Source organism: Calonectris borealis, chromosome 2 (genome assembly GCF_964195595.1).
Source record: "Calonectris borealis chromosome 2, bCalBor7.hap1.2, whole genome shotgun sequence".
NCBI classification, from domain to species: Eukaryota; Metazoa; Chordata; class Aves; order Procellariiformes; family Procellariidae; genus Calonectris; species Calonectris borealis.
In genome coordinates, this window is record NC_134313.1 from 35686833 (window position 1) to 35710191 (window position 23359).

Below are 23359 nucleotides of genomic sequence, written 5' to 3' on the forward strand. Positions count from 1 at the left end.
ATCAGACTTTTTAGAAAATTTGTTCCTAAATGTACAGGTAGCAATATACCAACAAACACATATGAGTACCTATTTAATAAAAAAAAAACCCACCATTGTTGCTTCATTAAGGTTCAGTTTAGAACCTTTGCATCATTGAATTTTTGACCTAATTAACAGAAAGCAAAAGTTATATATATTTTGCCCTCTGAGTGTTCCTGAAGCAGTGCTAATGATGAGAGGTTTACATTTTGCAATGCCATACATAATCATAGGATGTATATTCCACCTAATAATAGCAGAGAGTAAATCCACATAACTAATTTAAAGAAGTCCGTGTTCAGTACCCATAAATATTCACTAGATGCAGAGGAAAAATCAGAGCACTCCCCTGGGATTTGGGATGCTTTTGGAGCCAGGCAAAATATCACCTAGAACTGACTCAACATGAGTCCCCTATGTCTATAAAAACAAGTACCTATTAGTTTGTGTGAGACTGCTCTAAAGAGCTGGCTTTTTACATTATCCATTATTTCTACTGTGCTTAGGCTAAATTCTGGTTCTGCGTTCAGCCTGCATAAATAGGCTGTGTGCTGGGGGCTCTGCAGGGGTTGCCAAAAGAGCTCCTCTCTCACAGTCAAAAAAAATTAATGACAGTAAAATTGCTTTGTGGTGCAGGCTAGAGTTTCTGTCCTATCCATGCAGCAAATCCAATTCTCTTCTGCTTTGTTTCCTGAAATCTTCATGCTGGAAGACATATGCTCCATTGTATAACCAGGTACTTATGAAACATTTATTTCAACAGTAAGTTTTTATAAATACCATCAATTTAAAGAGAGTCTTGTTTGCTTCCTGCATTACCATTTTGTGTTGTTGACCAGGAAATGAGCCTGGGAATGGGAAATCATGCATGCTCTGTTGTATAATTTTATGGAGGTGACAGACTGAATCCATATTAGATGTCCTTTTAAGAAGCTTTGGCAATGTTTACTTTCTGTTTGTTTTTGAAGGATAGGTAGACTATACCATCAGCTTGTGTAAATTAGCAAATTTCCTTTGAAGTCAAGAGAGCTGGCCTGATTGACAACAGCTGAAAATCTGGCTTGAGCTTTTAAAAATCACTGTGATTAAATGTTGGTGTTATTTTTCTTGAGTAACATTGTTTGCCAAAGTGGAAAATGAAACAAAAGCTTCAGGGATAGAAAAGTTTCAGCTATGCATCTCAAAGGCAGCTGGGACAATGGGCCATTACAGGGAGTTGCTTCTTCCACATGACAGTAAATTTAGCAGATTTTGTTTTACTAAAGCTGTGTCCCTTAAACCAATAAACCCTGTTCATTATACCAGGGCATAAATGCCCTGGCAGAAAGAGGTCAAGGGAGCTGCCAGCTGTGTCAACCACAGAGATTGTCTGAAAGCCAAAGAAACTGTAACTTCATCCCCAAAAGATTCAGGCATGCCAAGTTTGAGACCAGCCCACATAAGAGAAGGCAGGGAATGCCAAGCTCAAGGCATATCTTGGGCAGAGAGGCCTCTTGCAATGAGACCATTCCCATGTTTGCTCTGTTCCTTTGGGTAAAGTACATTCTACCTTTCTTGGAAGAAGATCTTACTGTGTCTTGCTGTACTAATGCTATTCACAGAAGTAGGAGGTACCAAGATTAGTCGGCTTGCTGTGTAAAAAAGCTGGCATCCAGAGGGATATACCCAACTGGATCATAGCATAGCACCCCAAAAAGGCATATGGGGATAAGACTGTGGAGAAAATGTGTGTAGTGGAGGGAAGGAGCAAGATCTGAAAAGACTAAGCCTACTCATGGAATTACAAACAGTTCTACTCAGCCTGTTTGAAATAAAATGAGCCAGTCATTCTTATGTGATAGAGAAGCAAATGATCTGCCTCCAAGAGAAGTATTTTGAATAATCTGTACACCTCTTTGTTAGTCTTTTTTTTCCTCTGAAAGAATCTCCCATTGTTTTGAATGTTCTATAATTCATGCCACTTCCTCAAACATTTCTAATGCCGAGTGCTTCACTTCCTCTGTTCCACACAGAGCTGTTCCAGTGAAATCAGAAAAAGAACATTTTCTTACATCAGTTCATTCATCACACTCAAATCTCTGTGTTTTGTTTATGGAGCTAACGTAGAAAAGATTTGCTTTTTGCAGAGTATAATCTTATCTCGTGGTATTGCAAGGCTTCCCACTTTTATATTAAATCTTCTGAGTTGAGCCTTCAGCTGATGTAAATAGGCATGAATAGACTGACACAATACTTAAGGTTTGAAGAGGTCTGCCAGTAATTACAAGACTGAATAACACCCATCTGAAATAGCAAAACTGGTCATCACTTTCAGTAGACTGTCCCATTTTGTAAAGGACATGTTCTCAGTGGGTTTTTTGGGCTCCTGGCAGTGGACATTGTTGGGACATTGTTTAGACCTAGATGAAGGTCACAGGCATATACCCAGCTTGAAGAGTCATATGATGAGACTGAACATTTTTTTTATGGAGAATAATATGAAAATATGACTGTAGTATAACATCAAGAACAGTGTTTGTCAGTGTCTGTAGACAGCCCCCACCTAAAGAATGAGAAACATCAACTAATCCCTACTAATCCCTGCATTAAACTTCTTGATCCTGCAGCCACTGTTTGAGCAGATTATTTGCAGTCTAGTAGGAAGCGCTAGAGGCAAGGCATAAAGAGGATACTTTCTGTCAATAGATCAACACTGTCTTCCTTAAGATCCTCAGAGAAGCTAATGAATTATGGCCTTGATGAGCAGACGGTGAGGCAGATTAAAAACTGGCTAAATGGCTGCATCCAGGAAGTGATGATCAGTGGCACAAAGTCCAGTTGGAGGCCAGTAACTAGCAATGTACCCCAGGGGTCTATACTGGGTCCAAGCCTGCTTAACATCTTCATTAATGATCTGGATGATGGGGCAGAGTGTACCCTCAGCAAGTTTGCTAATGACACAAAACGGGGAGGAGTGGCTGAGACGCCAGAGGGTCATGCTGCCATCCAGAGGGACCTGGATGAAGATATGGGCCAACAGGAATCCTATGAAGTTCAACAAGGTGAAATGCAAAGTCCTGCAACTGAAGAGGAACAACTCCATGCACTAATATATGCTGGGGGCCACCCAGCTGGAAAGCAGCTTTGAAGAAAAGGACCTGGGGGTCCTGGTGGACATCAAGTTGAACATGAGCCAGCAACGTGCACTTGGGGCAAAGAAGGCTAATGGTATCCTGGGCTGTATCAGACAAAGTATTGCCAGCAGGTTGAGTGAGGTGATCCTTCCCCTCTACTCAGCACTGATGAGGCCACACCTTGAGTGCTATGTCAAGTTCTGGGCTCACCAGTATAGGAGAGACATGGACATACTGAAGAGAGTCCAATGAAGGGCCACAAAGATGATTAAGGCACTGGAGCATCTCTCCTATGAGCAACGGCTGAGAAAGCTGGGACTGTTCAGCCTGGAGAATAAGAGGCTCAGGGAGGATCTTATTAATGTATATAAATACCTGAAGGGAGGGTGTAAAGAGGACAGGGCCAGGCTCTTTTCAGTGGTGCCCAGTGAAAGGACCAGAGGCAATGGAGGTTCCATCTAAACATCAGGAAACACTTTTTTTATTATTGTGAGGGTGCCCGAGCACTGGCACAGGTTGTCCAGGGAGGTTGTGGAGTCTCCATCCTTGGATATATTAAAAAAATGTCTGGACATGGTCCTGAGCAGCCTGCTGTAGGTAGCCCTGCTTGAGCAGGGTATTGGACCAGATGACCTCCAGAGGTCCTGTCCAACTTCAGCCATGCTGTGAGTCTGTGATCACCCTAGACTTGAATGTCCCAGTGAAATGGATTAACTACCTTTTTATAAAGGTGTCTTCTTATTAAAGCACCTAGTACCAAGATAAGACATTACTCAGAACAGGCAATGCTGATCCTTCTTCCACTAAAAACATTTGAAACACTGACATAGCTAAAATTTTATGAAGATATCGTAATTTGGTGAACAACTTGCTTCTTTCAGAAGTATTCTTATAATTAGGAAAACCAAAGCTATCCTTACCCCAGTTTTTGAGGAGTGTCATAGATATTGGTGGGATTATTCTGTTAAATGATTTACACCAGTTTAACTGAAAAGATAACCCAACCTTTCATTTATTAAATTTGCAGCATTATATCTAAAAATAAACAGCTTGACTGCTTCATAATACAGTTTGCTAAATTTCCTAGTGCACAAAAACTGTTGTCAGTATTGTTACTGTGCTGAAGATGCCTTTGTTATCATGCTGCCTTGTATATGCTCATGGTATGGCATGACTCCTTCCCTCTGTCTCCTCTCTGTGATTTCATATGAACACTTCCAGCGACAGAGCCCTGAAAGGAGTCTGCCATCCCTCTAGTCCCGCTGTGCAGTGCAGTATCACCACAGACATCCTCTCAAGATTTTCTCTTTCTTTGTAACTCCCACCTTTGACTAGGAAGGAAAAGAGGCATTTGTGCTCTTGCTGAGACTCAAAGCAGCTGAGTTAGGTGGGAGGAGAGACACTACCTCTATTTCACAGTCACTTCTGTAACTAGGCATGAGTTATGAGAGTGAGAGTTGGGTAGCAACTTCAACTGTACCGATACTTTTAGTAACTCCAGGGTCAAACCCAGAAGTTGTGCTGAATAACAATTCTTTCAGCTAACACATACCATTTAGTCAGTAGGTTGAAAGAAGCTATTTCCTTTACATTTGCTTTTTGGGGACACAAACGGCATTCCTCATGAGCAGATTATCTTCCTTGCAGTGTGAGGATAACCCACATATTAATGCATCTTTTATAACTTTTTACCAATGCATATTCTCTGGATTTTCACTTCTAACACATTGCTGCCTAGGAATTTCTGAGTCTGGAGAGTATGGCTCATCAATGAACTGGTGGAGATACAGAGTGAACTACAGATTGGACGGAACAAGAAAAGGGAAGAGTTTTGAGTTGAACAGACTACAGGAATTTAAGTTCATTTTTAATTTCTTGGTAATTCATTCAAAATAAAATTATGGGTTCGCACTTTTATATCTACATATATTAAATAACTAAATATATAGCTCTAGAAATTAAGAGAACCTTGATGATTGTTCAGTTTAGAAGACATCATAAGAGATACTTGCTAACTAACCTAAGCAATTTGGGAAACCTTCTAGGGCAAAATTATAAAACAAACCCTCCACCCCGTCTTCTGCTTAGTGGGTACTTTGTCCTGTTTTCTGAAGAATTTGACCTTGATGATCTATCACCTCCAGACTCTTAGAGCAGTTCTAAAAGGTACCAGTTCCTCAATAGTTTTTACTTCATTAGAGGATACTGAGAGGCGTAGCTCTGTATTATAAGCAGTTTCAAGGCATAAAGATGTATTTCTGAAATACAATAAGGAATATTTTTTATTTCACCTTACAGTTATCACTAAATAACTTTAGAGCCATATTTGCAAAAACTCATTGCAAATCAGTTTCCTCTGCCAGTCCTACAAAATAGGTAAATGTAACTCAAATGGACACTCATTTAAGTGGTTTGTTTGCACAAAGAATAAAGTTTACTGGAAAACTATTTACAGAGAGTTTGGGTGCTTGTGAATGAACCTTAAAATTTGCATCAGATTTTCGTGCATCAGTATACTTCAGCAAGTTCTTATCCACCTACCAGTCAAACTACAGACAAATTCTCCTTCTCAGCCCCCTGACCTCGGTATTTGCCTATTTTTACACACCAAAGAAAAACAATGAGCTTTGAAATGTTATTTGAAGGTTATTTGGTTTGTGATAGTAACCAGACAGTTTTAAAGTACTGAGATCAATCTTTATTAAGATTTATTCTTTGTATTGTAGCAGCATCTACCAGTTCTAGTCATGGATCATGTGATACAGGCACGTAAGTTTGTCTCCTTATACATGAAAGTGCCCTGCTTTCCTGTAAGAGGCATTTCTCATATTCTTGGAGACCTCAGCTATTCTAGCCTTCAGCTGCAAATTAGTCTCACCTTTCTTGTTAAAGACTGATTCTGTGACAGACAATGGATGTTAAGTTATTCAGTATATTACAAGAGACATTAAGTCCTTTGCCTATGCTTTTGACTAGTGCTAAATAAGAAGCTGGGCTGGCAAGCCTTCTGGAGAGTCATAGACTGCAATTTTTACAGGAGTGTTTCTGAGTTGTTGTTTATGTGCTGTACTGATGTGAGACAAATGAGAACTGAATGTCTTCTGAGAGACCATGGTAGAGATAGTGGTTTTCCTTAAGTATATTTTAGCTGTTTTGATTGGACTGTACTTCTCCAGGGATTGTAATGAAAACTACAAATTGATATGAAGCATTAGCAGAAAAGAAATCCTAAATCAAAGAACAATATTTTTATTGTGTAGTAGATGCAACAGCACATCTCATTTAAGGTGTGACTTCTTCATTTCTAGGACAAATCTTTACATATCACAAAATAATAACAAATTCCAAAATAATTGCCTTGTAAAGTTTAGAAAACTGCTTTAAAATTATGTGGGCTTTGAAGCTGCTGGAGCAGAACCAAATATAAATTGTTTTAACATCAGTGCCAAGCAAAAAAAATTACTGCATCTGCACAATCTGCACATCATTGAACATGTTTGACATAGTGTGCTTAAAACCTTGATCAGTGGCAGAAGGGCAAGTCTTTATCAGCAAGCCACCAAACCCATCGGTCTAGTTATTCTTTTTATTTAAAAATGGAAACTGATCTAATTTAACACATAATTCTTACCGGATAAAAGAGAAGCGCTCAGAGCATTTCATGAAACTATTCCTTGGCTCAGTTATAGCTGTGCCAGAGTAGGACTATCACCTCCAGTACAGCAAGCACTAAATCAATTCATACGATGTACTTCTTTGTGTACTGAACTGGGCTAAATCCAAAATCTCAGACTAAGTTCTTTTGCATAAAACGATTGCTCTGTTTCTGTGCTTAGTGCAGCCTGCAGCTCCAAAGGTCTTGGAGTCGTTCTGACACAATAAAAGAAATGCTTATTCAGAAGACATGATCTTTCAGTAGGAAAAAAAACACCCTCCACCAACAAGAAACAGATGGATTTCAACAGATAAATAAGGAATGAAGATTGAACTGGCTACAGGGAGATTTATTTAACAACTGTTTCCAATTTATCTTTGGGATGTACAGTAGCAGCAATTTATGAGAAGTCAAAACCAGCTTGCTATTTACATTGCATATAAACAAGCCTAAGTGAATAATTAAGCAACTGAAGTACTTGGTTTTCAAACTGTAGATTAAGTTTAGAAGTCTTATTACCTCCTAGAACTTTTTGTTTCTTGAGCATCCTAAAAATAACTAGTATTACTACAAATTCTTAGGAGTCGCTCAGCCTTTGGAAGTAATTCCAAAAAGATATGCAAGCAAATCTAATGCAAGTTCTTCTATTTATTCTAAGATGATACTCCTAATAAGGATGTTGTCTTCATAAACAACATTCATTCAGAAATAACTGCAAACACACCAAATAAGGTTTGTTAAATTGCATAAGCAATCTTTATATTAAATAAAATTTCAAGGAGATTATTGCTAATATTGCTGTTTCTATTCAGCTGAAATAAATGGGAATTCTTTGAACAACTGAACTTCTTACTAAACAGTTAGCATGTGCTGACATTTTTATTTTATTATAATGCTTACGCTTTAAATAAAATTAGTGAATTTAAAAGCCCAATAGTTATTGCCACTGGCAACTGAAGTCTTTTGTGTGCCTATTAAAAGATATAGTATTGCAAACTTATTCATGTTGTTTGTATCTCAGTTGTTAACCAACAACTTTGCTGCCAGTCTTCAGACACTCAGTCCATTGTTAGTAAAGACAAAACCAATATTGGATACAGCACTGGGGGCAGATACTGAATTGAATAACTAGGGTAATTACTGCAGAAATCAATGTCTATAGTAAGACATGGAGCATCATGACTGGCTGTTTTGGTTGCTTGTTCTTTACTTTCCTCCTTCAGTCTCTTGTATTTTCCTGTGCCTTATTATATCGAGCTGGTCTGACTGGGGGGCTTTTGCAAGCTTCTGAAAATTTAAGACTCATTATTAGTACTTTTTGCAAAGTGCTATGATAGTTTAACGATGTAGGCATCTGTCTCCTAGCAAACAGGCTAAGATGAACAAGACATTTAACACAGATCATTGAAGAGCTGATGGCAAATTTCAGATGTCACATTATCATCGCATGTTAACATGGAGCAGGAATCACATTTATTGTATTTTCACAGCCCTCTAGTACATGACAAGGACTTCTCATTTAATAACAATAATATCAATAATATCAGTAGTGACCATATTTAAAATACTATTCCGTCATTTATTCCTGACAGCAAAGATAGGCTAAAGATAAGGCTGACAGCATGGCTTCTTTTCCCATATGCACAATGTATGTCTTTATAAAATCATATGCAATTTTCTGAATACTGATGTATGCTATCATTTGTATATCTAAAGCCTGTAAGATGCATACTATACACTGAATGAAACAAAACTCTTCAGGCTTTTCATTCCTTGTATAATTCCCTAGAGTTCCACAGATGCTATAAAAAGCCTTAAGACATAGAAGTGTGACAGTACAGTATTTCATACAGTATTTATACAAATTTCCAAACAGAATATTGTACTGTATGAATAATCTTTGTAACTTCTAAATATTTACATTTCTAAATCTGACCCTTTGTATGACTACAGAAATTGCAGGAAATAAACCTTCCCTTGTGTATTCACAGGAAGCTGAGTTATGTGAGTTTTAAGCCAAATTCAAAACATGCTTCAAAAGCAATTGCCACACAGAAGACATCGTTTATGTGAGTAACTTGGTTACATCTCTGCCATAAGAAGTACTGTCGTGCATTGTCCTCAGCATATGTATCAGTACATGCAAAAAAGCTGATGTTACTTTTCTTCTTCTAAATCCACTGAGAATTCATAGACAGCTGACAGTCCGACATTTACATAAAACTTGAAACTGTGTACTTCATCAGTTAAAAACCTGCAAACTTACACACATTATCCCAACCTGCGTTTCAGGCTTGGTTACAAAAATACTTTATGTATAATTTCTAGATCAGGCTGTCCCCTATGCAGAAATCAGACACAAGGAAGTCTATAAACTCTCTAAAATTCCTCAGTATCCACAAAGCTGAGGAAATGTTTCTTAGTTTCCTTAGTTTATGTCCAGCTAGTACTATGAGCTGCCTGCTGACATGAGTATGGGTCCCAAGTTCCCTGAAACAAATGTATTCTCATATAGTTATCAAAATGGTGAGAGACTGTTAAAGAATTATCTGTTTGGGTCTGACCACTTTCTTTCATACTAATTCTTGTTTAGTTATGATTTAGCTACTCCAGCTGGAAGGGATGCAGCATAGCAGAGAAATGTCTCAATTGATTCTTACTGAAAAGCTCACCAGGCAAGTGAACTATGCTTGACAAATACTTGACTCCTCTCCAAATGGTTCCTATGCTTTTCTTTTGAAAAGATTCCTCATGGAGCAAGTCACAATGGGAAATACCACAGGATCATGGGAAACGGTTCATATGTATTCTTCCCTGCTTCACATATACTTTCAAGGGCCTACTGCATTTAGTGGGCTTACATTTCTTGATGTTTTAGCCCTTCCAAAATTATAAATGGCAGATATCAACGTATAAAACAGCTTTTTCTTTTGGGGGCAGGGGATTGTTATGTATCAGTTGTAATAATTCTTGTTGGCTACTTATAGGTCTTTCATGGGAGGCAAGCTAAATATTATGAACAGCATGAATTAACCTCTACTTTCTTACTGATTATCCCTTTTTTTTTTATTTCATGTTGAGAACATAACTTTGTAATGGTTTGGTTAACCAAATAATTCTTCAGAATTTAAAATTTTACTTCTGTATTTTTTCATTAGGCTACAACAAATTTTTTGATACTGGTAGTTACTCACTTGGGCTTTCTGTGAATTAGTTGTGACCATCTGGCATACAGTTGCTGCTGGTGCAGACAAAAATACCAATGTGTAGCTCTCAGTCTACAACTGCTTGGAAATGTCTACTCATTGACTCATTACTTACAGTAAATATAGAAGAGAATTTCTCAAAAAGCTGATGTTAGCTGGGATATTTATAATAGGATAGAATCATTGCATGTGGAAAAGCAACAGGACTCTAAAATTTGTGCAACAGAAGATGTGAGGAGAAAGAGTTACTCACCTCCCTTTCTTCTTGTCACCGTGTTAGTTAATAGAGCTGCTCACAGCAACCATTCACACACTTTGAAGGCAGCCCTCACTTCTCCTCCCATCAAGCACTAACTTTGCTGTTATGGCACCAAGGGTCCACCCCTGCCCCCTTGCACAGGAACTCCCAGCAAATGTAGGTGGGACTTTACAGATGAGAGAGAGGAGAGGAAGCAAAGATACACAGCAGAACAAAAAAGACGTCAGGAACAAATGGAGGAAAAAGGCAGAAATTTGGTGTGGCAACTGTGTTTCCACATGGGACTCCAACCATTCATCTACCCAAAGTGAGGAAGTTGTGGGTATGACTGAAGGTGTGACTGTCTTTTTTCCCTTGCCCCAGGCTCTGCTCAAAGAAAGGGATGCACCCTACTCAGCAGAACAGGGAACTAGCTCACCGCCCAGGCTCTGCAGCACCCAGCAGGCTTCCCTTGGGCTCCTGAGGCAACTGCTGGGGACCACAAGCCAGGCAGAGGACATGGAGAGCTGCTGAATGGCAAGGCCAGGTTGCAAGAATGCATCCCGCCTGTATGGAAAGGGGCACTACGGTTGCATTCACATCATTTTATTTCAAATGTCTCCCTCAGCAGTTCTGCATCTCCTTAATTTCAGAAGTAGCCTTACTCCATTTATGTTCTGATAACCCCAGCTGTAGGTATTGCAAGGCCTTTCTGTGTTACTGCTTTGGTGCTTTTAAGGAAAAGTGGTGCAAGCCTATCTCAAGCCTTTGAGTGTCTTGGAGTCCCATCATAGTCAAAGTCTACTTGCATTTTGGTTTCAATTCTGAAAAACCGTTAATGCCAGTATTGCAAAATCTATATAAAGCTTCTTTCAATGCCCCCCTGCCACCACCTGCAAAAAAAGGGGTTATATATCAAAGACTCTTTCTCTCCCTCATCAATTAAATAGATTTCCCAACTGGAACTCCCATTAGTCTTAAGACGCAAAAAAAAAGAATGTGTAATATAAAAACTTGCTTGTTCCAAACAAATGTAGCTAGGAACACTCGCACTAGAAACATTTACCACAACAGCAAAGAGCTGGACTGAACAAAAGGTGGTAGCTTTTTTATAATCACTTCCTGACAGAAGAGTTCCCTGTTAAAATGAGAAAGCATTTGAAAAAATTACCAGAAGATTTCTCCATAAAGCTCCCAATGCAATTAATGGAAGTTATGTGCCTAAATTGCCTTTACAGGTTTTAAAACCTCAGACTATGTCTACTGCTTGGTCCCACTCTTGCAATGTTTAGGACAGAAAAAAAAAAAGACAATTTTGGGTGGCTGTTATTTTTTTCTTCTAGAGGCAGGACAAACAATCCAAAAACAAAGGCTGTCAAAGGTACTCTTACCATGTAAATTAATTTTATTCAAAACAGATTAAAAAAACTAACAAAGCTTGCCTAACTACATGAGGTAGTACATGTAGCAAAACAGAAGGCAGAATATAGTATTCTGAAATATGAAGAATACAAATAAGTTTACAAGTTGGAAGGAAATAAATTCAACAACAGAAACAAAAAATACCAAAAATAAAGTTTAACAGCTTTTCAGTCTTAAAGCACCAATACACTTTTCATAGAAAGAAACATAGTATCACCACTACACGTTCTTCATATACCATAATATGGTAAAATTAATGCACAAGGCTGTTCACCATAAATGAATTTTTAAAACTGGTGAAGCAACAAATGACATAATCGTCTCTGGGCTCCGTACCACTATACTTCCTGGCCTGCAGGAGTATTTGCCAGGTCATGAGGAGCGAGGTTAGCCTTTGTTATAAGTTTTTCTTGAACATTTACCCTCATATTAATGTATAGTATACGGATACCACGCGCAGTTTAAGGCCTCGAGATTGCAAATTTTTATGTATGTGTACAATTCTATGTTTTTGCTGAAACCCAATTTAGGTAAAATGAAGGAATCACATGGCAAAAATAAAGCATGTATGTGTGCAGAGCTGCATTGTAGAACTGATGGCTTATTCCTTAATTTCAGGTTACTCCACTTCTCAACATGAAAATTTTCTCATATCCTTCAAGGTTATATATGTCTATCTCTCACTCACCCATCCCAATATAGCTGAATATCTGTGAAGGACTGGGCCATAATAAATTGGTTATTTGAACTAAAGAGCTTAGCAGCACCCAGTAAACATTTTATTTATTAACATACTTAAGAAATAATAAATATGAATGACCCAGTCTCTTAAAAATATTTATTTAGAGGAAAACATGCTAATATGACCCAGGACTTCCCTATATTTTATATTTTCCATTTTACTTCAAAATAGGTATTTGTACTTACAATTAGTGTGAAATTGAAAACAGTCTAGCTCTTCATTTATGCTTGCACAGCTAATGCTACTGTAAATCATCAAAAAGTTATATATATTTTTATTTCACTTTCAGGCGTGATTTATTATATTGAATTATTGGAATGGCTTCTTTTATGTACATTGGAAATAAAAACTCAGGCCTCCCTATGGTATAGTTTTAAGGTTACTGTTAGTGGCATGTATAAAGCACCATACAATAATATATTCAGATGAAGAAAACAAAGAACATTTATGAGCTTTGAATTAACTGTATAGGAGTAACTGCTAAGAAAATATAGCAATATTTAACACAGGATTCAAAATACTTTTATATATCATTATAGATTTTCAAACGACTTTTTCTCCCATGTTTACTTTTACAGATTTTTTTCATTAAGATATATATGTAATTTAAACTTTTGGTGGAAAGCAGTATACATCTTCTGTACAATAATGTTACAGCTTTATACAAATTTTAGGAATTATAAGAAATGGCCTTTATTATTCTCTTCCAAGTGCTCTGGTTCCACTTGCTTGTTTTACATTTTACTTGCTAGACTCAAACAACAGCAAATACTCTGAATGCCTTGCTTCCAGGAGGATTCTGTAAACTGAAACATAAAAACATTCCTGATGTTATTTTTAAGACTGCAACACTCCAATGACAACTTTTTTGAATTGTCAAATACAATTCTAAGATCCTGCAACTCTTTCTGTGATTACTCATAATTTTAACTATCTAAGAATTTTTTTTAAAACTGTGACAAATAAAAATTACATAAATTTCAGATTAATTTTTCTTCCAAGCAGCTTATTAGGAACAAATCATAACATAAAAAAAAAAAAATCAAGTAATCCTTTGCGATGAGGGGTTCTGGTTTAAAGAACAAAGCTCTATTGAAGCACAATGCTAAAAAAAGTTTTTAGGAAAAAGAGAAGGCATGCATCTTGTGCTCACTATTCTAATAACTATATTCGGATAGAACTTGCAGTCCTAGGAGATCACTTATTTGTTAGTTGCTTATATGCTGAAGAATAGATTTCTAAAGAGAATTCGTATTTTACAAAAACAAAGGAAATGCTTTCTGAATGGATAAATATCTGGCTTCAAAAGAAATGAAACAAAAATATCCAACTGTAATGAAATTTTGTTAGAATAAATATTTTTATCTTTTAAACTGAACTAGCATTCATATTTAATGGTCCCATTGTTTTCTCTTTTGCAAACCCTGCCTGAGGCATATCTGGGAAGGAAAGGGAAATGGAGGTGAAAGTAAGGAAGGGCACAATGAAACAGGTTGCCTGCAATGGCATTACAATCCATCTTCTGCTTCGCAGAAAACTTGCATGGGACTGTTTTCCAAACCGCTGACCTTCCAAACTTTACCAAGGTAAAGTACAAATAATCATTAAATTTGCAACACTTTTCCTGGCTACATCTCTATTCAATGAGGAGATTTAGATGGAGAACAAAAGTGTCAGTAAGGAAGCACTCTTTCAGAGGGAACTAGATGGTCATGTGGAAAGGCCAAAGAATATATAAAGTCATCCACTAAGCAAAGGAAATCTGTATTTAACAAGTTTCCAGGTTTGTTAAAAGGTTTGAGGGAAAGAGGCAAGACACCCTCCCACACCCAATTAAAAATAAGAAAAAAATACTTTATCTTTTTCTACTTCCAAGTTCTCTACAGAAACTTTTGGAGGTTTTTTCCCACACAAATTTCTTGGAAAGCCTATAGTTTTAGAGGTAACAATCATTCTTAGCTTTACAGGACTAGAAGAGTGGTACAAGATTTTTTTTTAAGGTAATTTCTCTTTCTTCCTTTAGAACCTGGAGAACACTTTCTGGGATTAAATTTAATCTGCAACATGCAGCCATGTGTTATCATCATAGAACTCATGAATATACTGAATACAACTAAATGAACTTTCACAGCACCTCCATGACTTTCAGAAAAACACTGTTAAAAACGCTCAAACCATTAAAAAAAAAGAAATTAAAAAATATGTTTCAATGATTGTGAATTTTAATATTCATGAATATTATTTATGATCCAGGCTCACTGGTTCAATACCATGTAAATCAGTAATGAATATTTCATCATGAACCAATGGACTTGCATCAGCTACTAGTACCTGTCTATTGCAGATCCTCTAACTTGGACAGAATAAATCACTACTGTTAATTTTAAAAAAATCCCAAAGAAAGCAAAGGCAATTTTCTTATCAAACATTGTGTTAGTTGCGACAGAACCAGCAAAGTAAACAAGAGGGTTATTTTATTTCATAAGGAGCTTTTTAGAGTAATGGTTTATGAGCTTAGAGGAGGCAGGCAGCTCTGGTACTACAGTTTCTCCAAAGTCACCACAGCTGTTACACAAGCTCTGTAAATCACCCATGTTGGCCTCTTTGGTTTCCAGCACTGCCCCAGGTACAAACAGACACAATGCAAGACTTTGTAAATCTTATCGAGGTGAAGGGTAAAATGTAATCTTTGAAACTGGGCTCTGTACCTTTCTGAATATATCCCGTTTTGAAAGGAAGCAACGTACACCTTTCTTTTGTCTACTGGCATAACATCAACATAACCGCCCTGGTTGCGGACTACACCAGCATGTACTGCTGCCCGGCAGATACTGGATATCTAAGAAAGAATGAGGAGAAGATTAGTTTTCATTCATCCTTTTATCTTGAAATCGTTTAGAAGAAAACTAATGAAGACATTTAAACCAAGTTCTAGGAAACATATAATTATATTTATTGCAAGACTAATTTTATTAATCTTACAGTATTTAAATCAGTTTCCTAGGGATTAGGCCAATTTATAGGAGTACAGACACTGCCTCTTCAAAGACGTCCTGCAGCATGACCCCAAAATCATTCATTTCAGGCTATTTCAGTTCAAGGATCAGGAACATGTTTCAATTCTTGAGCTTTTCAAAATTAGAGGCTCTATCAGCCTTCACTTCAACAGCAGAGAGGTAGTAAAACTCAAACCTTAGTCCCATTAATTATCATAGATCAGGAGATTCAGTTTAATCTCCAGCCAGAGCCAAACAGGGGAACTGTAGAACAGCAAAGGCACGCTGCAGTCATATGTTTCTAGGAGGATGTCCTACCCCAAAGGTGAGGGATAGGCTGCAATAACTCCATCTCTAGATGCAAAACCTCAAACAGCAGTGAAATGATCCATATTCGAAGGAAACACCGCAATTTCCTATCCAGGTATGGGCAAATATTAAAAGCTAATTAGATTAAAGGTATAATCTGAGGATCAAACAGAAGATAGAGGTCTAAAATCATGCCTTAGCTACAACAGTTGATTAATGGCAGACTAATGGCTTTAGCTCCTTAACTCTGAGTGAGAAAATAGAGTCAGGAGGTAAAGGCTTCAAAATTGCTTCAAAAGAAGAATTTTTAAATCAGGGTCTAATTCCACAGACTTTACGCAGGCAAAATTCTCTGTGAAGTTAACAGCAGTTTCATCTGAGTGAAACCTACATTCTCTGACCACTAATTCCTCTCATGAACCTACGTAGCATAAATAATACCCACAGAAGAATTGCTCAATGACAATCTTGATAATGTTCATTTAGATAATTGATTTAAACTTGCAGTCCTCTACTACTCTTTCAGCATTTTAAAAATTAATTGCCAGATGAATGACACTTCTTAGATACTGCAGAATGTAGGTCCCAATCTTCAATACATAGCACAGCAAAGTGTAGCTCCAGCTACAGTGAATCTCCACTTGAAGCCAAGTTGTTTTGTGGAAAAAGTCTTCACTGCAATAGGTCTCTCCTCAACCAACCTTAAAAACTTAGCCAATACAAATATCAATAGCTGGTCACACAGACCACTATTTAAACAAGAATTGCATTTCTTCCAGTTATAATTGGAATAATTTATAACTGTTACCGTAGCTATTTTGTAATCTCAATGCTATATAAAATCAGGAATTTAAAATAGCAATGATTTTCCTATTCTCATTCCAAGCACAGAACTTGCCAGTTTCACTGTTATACAGTTTGTCTTTTAATGTTACAATATTTCTAGGAGCAAAGATTTGAAATTGTTTACGCAAAGAATCTTTTGCAAAGAAGCTTTAGAGTTTTTCTCTTCACACTGCTAGCTGCAGTTTTTGAAAGTGCCAGAAGGGATGCCATTTATGCTCCTCTGTACTTTTTTCTCCTCCTCCCAGGGCTACAAGACTGTCGTTATATCCTGAACACCAGTAATCACTTTATTTTTAGGATTATAGCATCCTTTATGTACTCATACTATGGGGGTAACTTAAGATCAGATTGATCATGTGCAATTTCAAATATACAAGGGGAAAAATGGCCTCTGCAATACGGGATTACAGTCTAAAGAAAAAAAGGTAAGATTTACAAGCAATTAACTACAGTGAAGAACTAGAATACTATTAATTACTAGTACTATAATGTAGTAGCAACTTGTTTTCAGTTCACATTGGAGATATAAAAAATCTAGAGATACAATTGGGGAAAAGAAAGATCAAAGTTTGTCACCTCTGCAATAGTAACCAAAAGGCTACACGTTGTGTACGTCATTAGATAGGTAGATACCTTTATAATTACATTTGAGGGTAGCTAAGATCCTGGATGTTCCAATGTTATTTGGAAGTTTCTAGTCAAGTACAAAAGAAAGGAAAAGTCAAGGGATGGAGATTTTGACAGAAGAGGCTGACTACTTGTTGGAAACTACTTCCAGTAAAAGGGTCATTGTTAGAGGTGGTACCACAATTGGTTACTGGATCAATGAAGTACAGCTAGGCTAATGCACGACATTTTAAAACTAAAAGCAAGACGCTTATATGGGATATGTGAAAAAGGAGAGGTCAGAAGAATGGGGTTGATGAGGCCAGCTCAGAGGCTATTTTCAGATGAAGAATAGACTGCTATTCTGATGCTGCTTTCCAGATGAGATTGGAGAACAAATGTGCATACTTTTTGAATATATGAACAATTAAATGAGTATAAATTCAAAGTTCAAATTAGCTCGTAAGAATACAGATGAATAAATGCATATAGTTTTATCAATATATACAGAATATAATTTTTTTGAGAAAGTATTATCTGCTTTGAGCTTTCAAGAACTTCTCATTGGTTTGGCAATCTTCATCTAAATGGAATCAGATTCCAGTACTGATGCCATAATATTTCCTATACTTAATAATATTATGTCATCCTGATCACACTTCCTTGAACTGTTAAAGTGAACCTCCTGTTAATTTAAGCAGAACAGGATTTCACACTTAGGTCTATCAGAAATTTCAGAATATTATTGGTATTTTACATTAGCAGCCTTATGCCACTTTCTGGAAGCCTTCATCAGAGATTCGTGTTTGTTTCTTTAATTTTGATGAGCTAACTCCAAAGGATATATAAGGCAGTATTTTTAAGTTAACATAAATATTTCATACAGCATTATATGACCCTGCTTTATTGCTGTGCTGTGAACCCTCTGAAATTCGTTAGTATTTAACAGGTCATAGAATCTGAATACCAAGCTGCTTAATTATTTTCCTTCTTCAGCTACTCAGCAAAATACCAAATATCTACCACGGCATAGCAGTACTCTGCAGAGGCATTTCAACCACAAGCGTCTCTCCCTCACCATCACGGGACTATAGAACTATTTAATAGCTTTTTTACATCATATTGTTTATATTTCACCACAGCAGAGAATTATGAATACTTTTGCACAAGTATTAGGGAAATAATTCCATATATCGTTACTGAAACAAAAATTAATATGGCCACAGTCCTCAACTGGTATGAAATTATACAACTCCATCAAATTCTTTAGATAAAAGACCTTTGTTAATCTCTAGCCCCCAAAAGGAGGCTCAACTTTTTTGTAGAACTGCTCAATCAACACCCATAATGTAAAGTCACTACTGGTAAGAGATTGTCTTTGGGAAAATGTTGCCTACTGTGAAAACAACAGGATAAATATAAACCTTAATCTCTTTAGAAATTCTTATAAGGCAACTGGAATGTGGTTAAGAACTTCTACCATATACACATCTAAGGCGTGTCCATTAAAATAAAATTTTACCAAAAAAATCTGCAAGTGAAAGAATTTTCAACTGAACTATTGTAGCCTCTCCTTCTCTCTATGAAAATGTTTGTTATTTTGGTACCTTGGTAATCCAGGGACTAAGAGCAATAACAAAGGACAATCTCTGGACAGGCAGGTGCTACAAGATCATTTCCAACAGAGTTCAGACAATCACATCGGGCCTGACATGACTCAATTCTTGGGAAGGTTTTTATTTTATTTCACGAATGTGGTTATATTGAAAAGTGCTTTAAAAATACAGACACTGTTAAAATGCTTGTCAACATGACACGATTCTGAAATTCCAGAAATAAGAATCAAAAAGTTTTAGACAAAATGAATTAACCAAAGTTGAAAGATGGAACCAACTCCTCAGCATAAGATAGGAGGAAACTTTCTTTTTTTCCTGGTCTCCCAACAACAAAAAGCATTGCCATGTGGAAACTTAGCAGTGGGGCCAGCAGAGACACAAAGCACAAAGGTGGTAATGCGTTTGGGCCATATGCAGAATGAGTAATTTGTACTTCTGTCTGCTGAGAACAACACACACTACAGTTCTTATTCATACCATAATAGGTCTATTCAGAAAAGAAACGAATTGTACCATAAACTGAGAATAAGAGATACTTTTCTTTTAAAGAGCTTGCAACCTCCTTCAAGACAAGTGAAACAAAGGGAGATCAACTGAAAAAAATAGAAGGTATAAGAGCACAGGGGGATGGGTATTATGTGAAAACTCCACACACATAAGTTTATAGATGCTGGGTATATGAACCATATGAGCCACAGACAAAGAGACAATAGCTAGCAGACTGGAAGAATGGAGGATGAAATAATGGGGGGTTTTGTTTCAATTGAGTTAGGGACAGTCATTGCAGTATCAAAGGAAAAAAGAATGGGAGGAAAAAGAGGGTAAAAGTTCTGTGGGGTACTACTGATAAACCGCAGAACAACCCTTCTCAGGAACAGGGAGGAAAAGAAGTTGCCGTAAAATATGAAACGGGTTTAAGAATGAATGTCTGATCAGACCAAATCCAGAAAAGGAAAAGTTTAACTAGATTCTCATGAATACTACAAAAACGTTCTTGTAAACATATCTTTTTGCATTAGTAACATCTATTAATGTTATTTGATTTTTGTCTTAATATCTCTGTAACATCTTCTTCATTTACCAAATGCAAGTGGCCTAAGCACTAGTGCAAATAAATAGTCATGTGCATATATGCATACATGCACACACATATATATGCATTTTTGAAACAAAAGAATTTGCAGGAATGTCACAAAAAAAACCCATCTATTTTGTGGAATCAACCAAGTAGATCATGGACTGCAATTTCAAATACATTTGCTATGACAAGTGGGCAAATGAATTCTCTGTATCTATGAACAAATATGTCTGTGAATACATGAAAAATTGCAGAAGAGGACACACTTATTAAATAGATTATTCTCTATAAATACTTCACCTGAAACTAGTTCAGTAATAAATTATAATGCACAAAATACCCAATCATATTATTTAGTGAAAATTTCAATAAAAAGTATCTTAGCTTTAAAATAATTTAAATGTTAGCAACAAAGGAATGTTGTAGAAAATCGCATAATGCTGATACCATCAATGGGAACATTTATATAAATATAGGTAAGACACATCTGTCTATATCTGAGCTAGGTGCCCTAGGACCCCTCTGGAGGAAATGGAAAGGAATAGACATCTCTATTAGGCAATTCATCTCATACTGAGGTAGACACTCCGAAAGGTCAAATGAATTCTGCAGATGCCTATTTATTTCCTTTACCACTATACTGTATGTATTACAAACTACTATAAACATAACCTAGAATAGCACCTTCAGTGTAGATATCTACCCTGGCAGCATCTGAAGTTGGTAAGAAGATTCCCACCCCTGGTTTCTTACCTGTATTTATGTCCATTTTTTCCTAAAAGCAGTATGGCTGCACACATTTCTATACAATGGAGATGAATAATGAGATAGTACATCTAAAATAATTTTAAAGCATAATCCTATAATACTAATTAAAGTCATGTGAGACTTCTCCTACCAAAGCAAATACATATTCTGAGATGTTCTCGTGTTTAAGTTAAACAGAAATGGGCCTTCTTTCTCCTACAACAGTCTTTCCTAACTCAGTGGGAAACTTTGGCTGTGACCTTTGATTCCAATCACAGGACTGAAAGAAAAACGTCTTCCACAAAATGAACTTTCACTGAATATATTTTCACTGCCCCTCTTATACACATTAAGGACCCAGTTCCACATGCATAAATCAATTCAATTCCTGAATTAACTCCACATGTAACATTACTCACGGACAAGAGTATTTTCAGGACAAGTTACTCAGGTAATCTAATGGACATTAGTTAGTATCAAAATCATGATGAATAAGTATTTGCATATTATTTTCACACATTTCAAAGTGTTGGAAAGTAGTGAAAATCATCATCTAACCCAGCTGGTTGCCATACTATTCCTTATGACAGCTAAAAGACAGTTAAAACATACAGTTAACTGGCAAAAATGTGAAGTGCTCTCTCTGCCACTACATCCTGGTTTCTCCATAAAGAGATGACAAACGAGAGGCATAAAAAAGAACTTGCTTTTCATTATTTCTACCCACTTCAGGACTAAACATGATGAAGAAAAGACAGAAAAAAAAAGCTGACTAGGAAACAGAATGAAAAAAACCAAACAATATTATTCTGTTAAAATAATACGACAACGTGAGATACTTTACACAAATATATCAAAATCCTGCTGCAAATATATAGCTATCTACACAAATAAGAAATATCCAAAATAATGAGATTGTGGACATTTATTTTCAGAACAATTTTTTTTGGCTAGTTTAATCTGACAGAAATTATGGTTGCATCAGGGTCTAAAAAGCAAGGGTTTAAATGAGTATACACTGCCAATATTGAACAAATCAGTGGGAATTTTGATAAAAAAATGAAAATATGGGTCCAGAGACTACTGAAGTCTACACTGAGTTTTCAAATAACTTTCCGTATCTTCAGCAGCTGAACACTATTAACTTAAATGGAAACCTCTGAAAAAGAACTTATGAAAAGACTGTGTAAAAAATCAGCATATGGAGAAAAACTGGGTGTCTATATTATATCTTATTATCTTCATATTATAGCTTTTCATAGGATTTTATATTTCATTATATAATGCAATGTGAATCGCTATACTTACATCAGAATAAATTTGTGTTCCAATGACACGAGCGTAGTGTGGATTTGCCTGCATACAGTTGCGAGGACAATACACCCTGAAATATCAAAAATAAACCATAAAGAATGATATCAGAGTATTACTGTATCATATTCAACATCAGCATTATTGAGTATAAAACAATTTGATGATGCATATACATGGGTCCATACTGATACTGAAAGGCTGTCAGTTTTTGAGGCTTTGACAATATGGGTGAAAGCATTGCTGATGTAAGTTGTGGTTCATAATAAAGTGCTTGAAAAGATACTTTAACAGGTCTGGTCTTCTTCCCTTTGAATAAGCAGATGGTGTTCTTGTTCAACATATGTGAGGCCAGTAGAAAAGCCAGTGAGAAGAGACACTGTTCACTCTTATATTATTACCTGGTGGGGCCGTCTTGGCCTTAGTGACCATGAAATGATAGAATTCTCGATACTCAGTGAAGTAAGGAAGGGGGCCAGCAAAACCACTACATGGACTTACATTTGGCCTGCTCAGGACACTGGATGAGAGAGTCCCTTGGGAGACAGTCCTGAAGGACAAAGGGGTCCAGGAAGGCTGGACATTCTTCAAGAGGGAAGTCTTAAAGGCGCAGGAGCAGGCTGTCCCCGTGTGCCCTAAGACGAACGGGCGGGGAAGACGACTGGCCTGGCCGAATGGGGAGCTCTGGCTGCGACTCAGAAAAAAAAGGAGAGTTTATCACTCGTGGAAAAAGGGGTAGGCAACTCAAGAAGAGTACAGGGATCTCGTTAGGTCATGCAGAGAGGAAATTAGAAAGGCAAAAGCCCAGCTAGAACTCAACCCGGCCACTGTCATAAGAGAAAACAAAAAATGTTTTTACAAATATATTAATGACAAAAAGAGAGCCAAGGAGAATCTCCATCCTTTATTGGATGCGGGGGAGAACATTGCCACTGAGGACAAGGATAAGGCTGAGGTACTTAATGCCTTCTTTGCCTCTGTCTTTAATAGTCAGACCAGTTATTCTCAAGCCACTCAGCCCCCGGAGCTGGAAGACAGGGACGGCGAGCAGGATAAACCCCCCATAATCCAAGAGGAAGCAATTAACGACCTGCTACACCACCTGGACGCTCACAAGTCTATGGGGCCGGATGGGATCCACCCGAGGGTACTGAGGGAGCTGGCGGAGGAGCTTGCCAAGCTACTTTCCGTCATTTACCAGCAGTCCTGGTTAACTGGGGAGGTCCAGGACGACTGGAGGCTTGCCAATGTGACACCCATCTACAAGAAGGGCCGGAAGGAGGATCCGGGGAACTACAGGCCGGTCAGCCTGACCTCGGTGCCAGGGAAGATTATGGAGCATTTCGTCTTGAGGGTGCTTACAAGCCAAGTGCGGGACAACCAGGGGATCAGGCCCAGCCAGCACAGGTTCATGGAAGGCAGGTCCTGCTTGACCAGCCTGATCTCCTTCTAT

General features: G+C 37.3%; 1 protein-coding gene across 1 annotated transcript in view; it reads right to left on the bottom strand.

The window, feature by feature from the left end:
- Positions 1 to 11541: 11541 nt before the first annotated feature.
- The window catches only part of CRISPLD1 (cysteine rich secretory protein LCCL domain containing 1), a 44708-nt gene continuing 32890 nt past the window's right edge, over positions 11542 to 23359 (bottom strand). The window contains exons 12-14 of the mRNA XM_075141617.1: positions 21904 to 21979; positions 15106 to 15236; positions 11542 to 13203 (exon numbers count right to left, since the gene is read on the bottom strand). Of these exons, the coding sequence (XP_074997718.1) occupies positions 13152 to 13203; positions 15106 to 15236; positions 21904 to 21979 (259 nt within the window). The 3' untranslated portion in view covers positions 11542 to 13151. The remainder of the gene's footprint in view (positions 13204 to 15105; positions 15237 to 21903; positions 21980 to 23359) is intronic.